General features: G+C 41.5%; 1 protein-coding gene across 2 annotated transcripts in view; it reads right to left on the bottom strand.

The window, feature by feature from the left end:
• The window catches only part of LOC110463382, an 11673-nt gene extending 11086 nt beyond the window's left edge, over nucleotides 1-587 (bottom strand). Inside the window, exon 1 of one of the 2 annotated variants that reach the window (XM_021517919.1) lies at nucleotides 549-587. In XM_021517919.1, coding sequence (XP_021373594.1) covers nucleotides 549-554 — 6 coding nt within the window. In that variant the 5' untranslated portion in view covers nucleotides 555-587. Of the gene's footprint in view, nucleotides 1-489; nucleotides 513-548 lie in introns of those variants that run through there. The other variant, XM_021517917.1, reaches the window with a different exon arrangement.
• Between the last annotated feature and the right edge of the window lie 22 nt (nucleotides 588-609).

Below are 609 nucleotides of genomic sequence, written 5' to 3'. Positions count from 1 at the left end.
GAGAAATAGCGATAACAAACTTTCACTATCAAAATCCAAGATGGCTGCCTGTCGGCCATGTTGTTAATCCGATCAGTCTCAAAAGTTGCCCTGCACAGCTCAGGACCAAAAGGAACCTACATATAAAATTTGAGAAAGATCCCTCTGGTACTTCTTGAGAAATAGCGATAACAAACTTTCACTATCAAAATCCAAGATGGCTGCCTGTCGGCCATGTTGTTTATCCGATCAGTCTCAAAAGATGCACTGCATAGCTAAGGAAGCTGATAAAGATCCATCTAGTACTTCTTGAGGAATAGCGATAAAAGAATTGTTTACGGACGGACGACGGACGGCGGACCACGGACGGACCACGGACCACGGACGCAGGGTGATTTGAATAGCCTACCATCAGATGATGGTGGGCTAAAAATAGACATTACAGTCTGACCAACATAGATACGACTTACAATGGTATAGATCAAGTAAAAACAGACAGTACACACTTACCAACATAGGTACGACTTACCATGATATAGATCAAGTAAAAACAGACATTACACACTTACCAACATAGGTACGACTTACCATGGTATAGATCAAGTAAAAACAGACATTACACACTTACCA

The sequence above is a fragment of the Mizuhopecten yessoensis genome, unplaced genomic scaffold, assembly GCF_002113885.1.
Source record: "Mizuhopecten yessoensis strain PY_sf001 unplaced genomic scaffold, ASM211388v2 scaffold10897, whole genome shotgun sequence".
Classification (NCBI taxonomy): Eukaryota; Metazoa; Mollusca; class Bivalvia; order Pectinida; family Pectinidae; genus Mizuhopecten; species Mizuhopecten yessoensis.
This window is presented reverse-complemented; position numbering and strand designations above follow the sequence as displayed.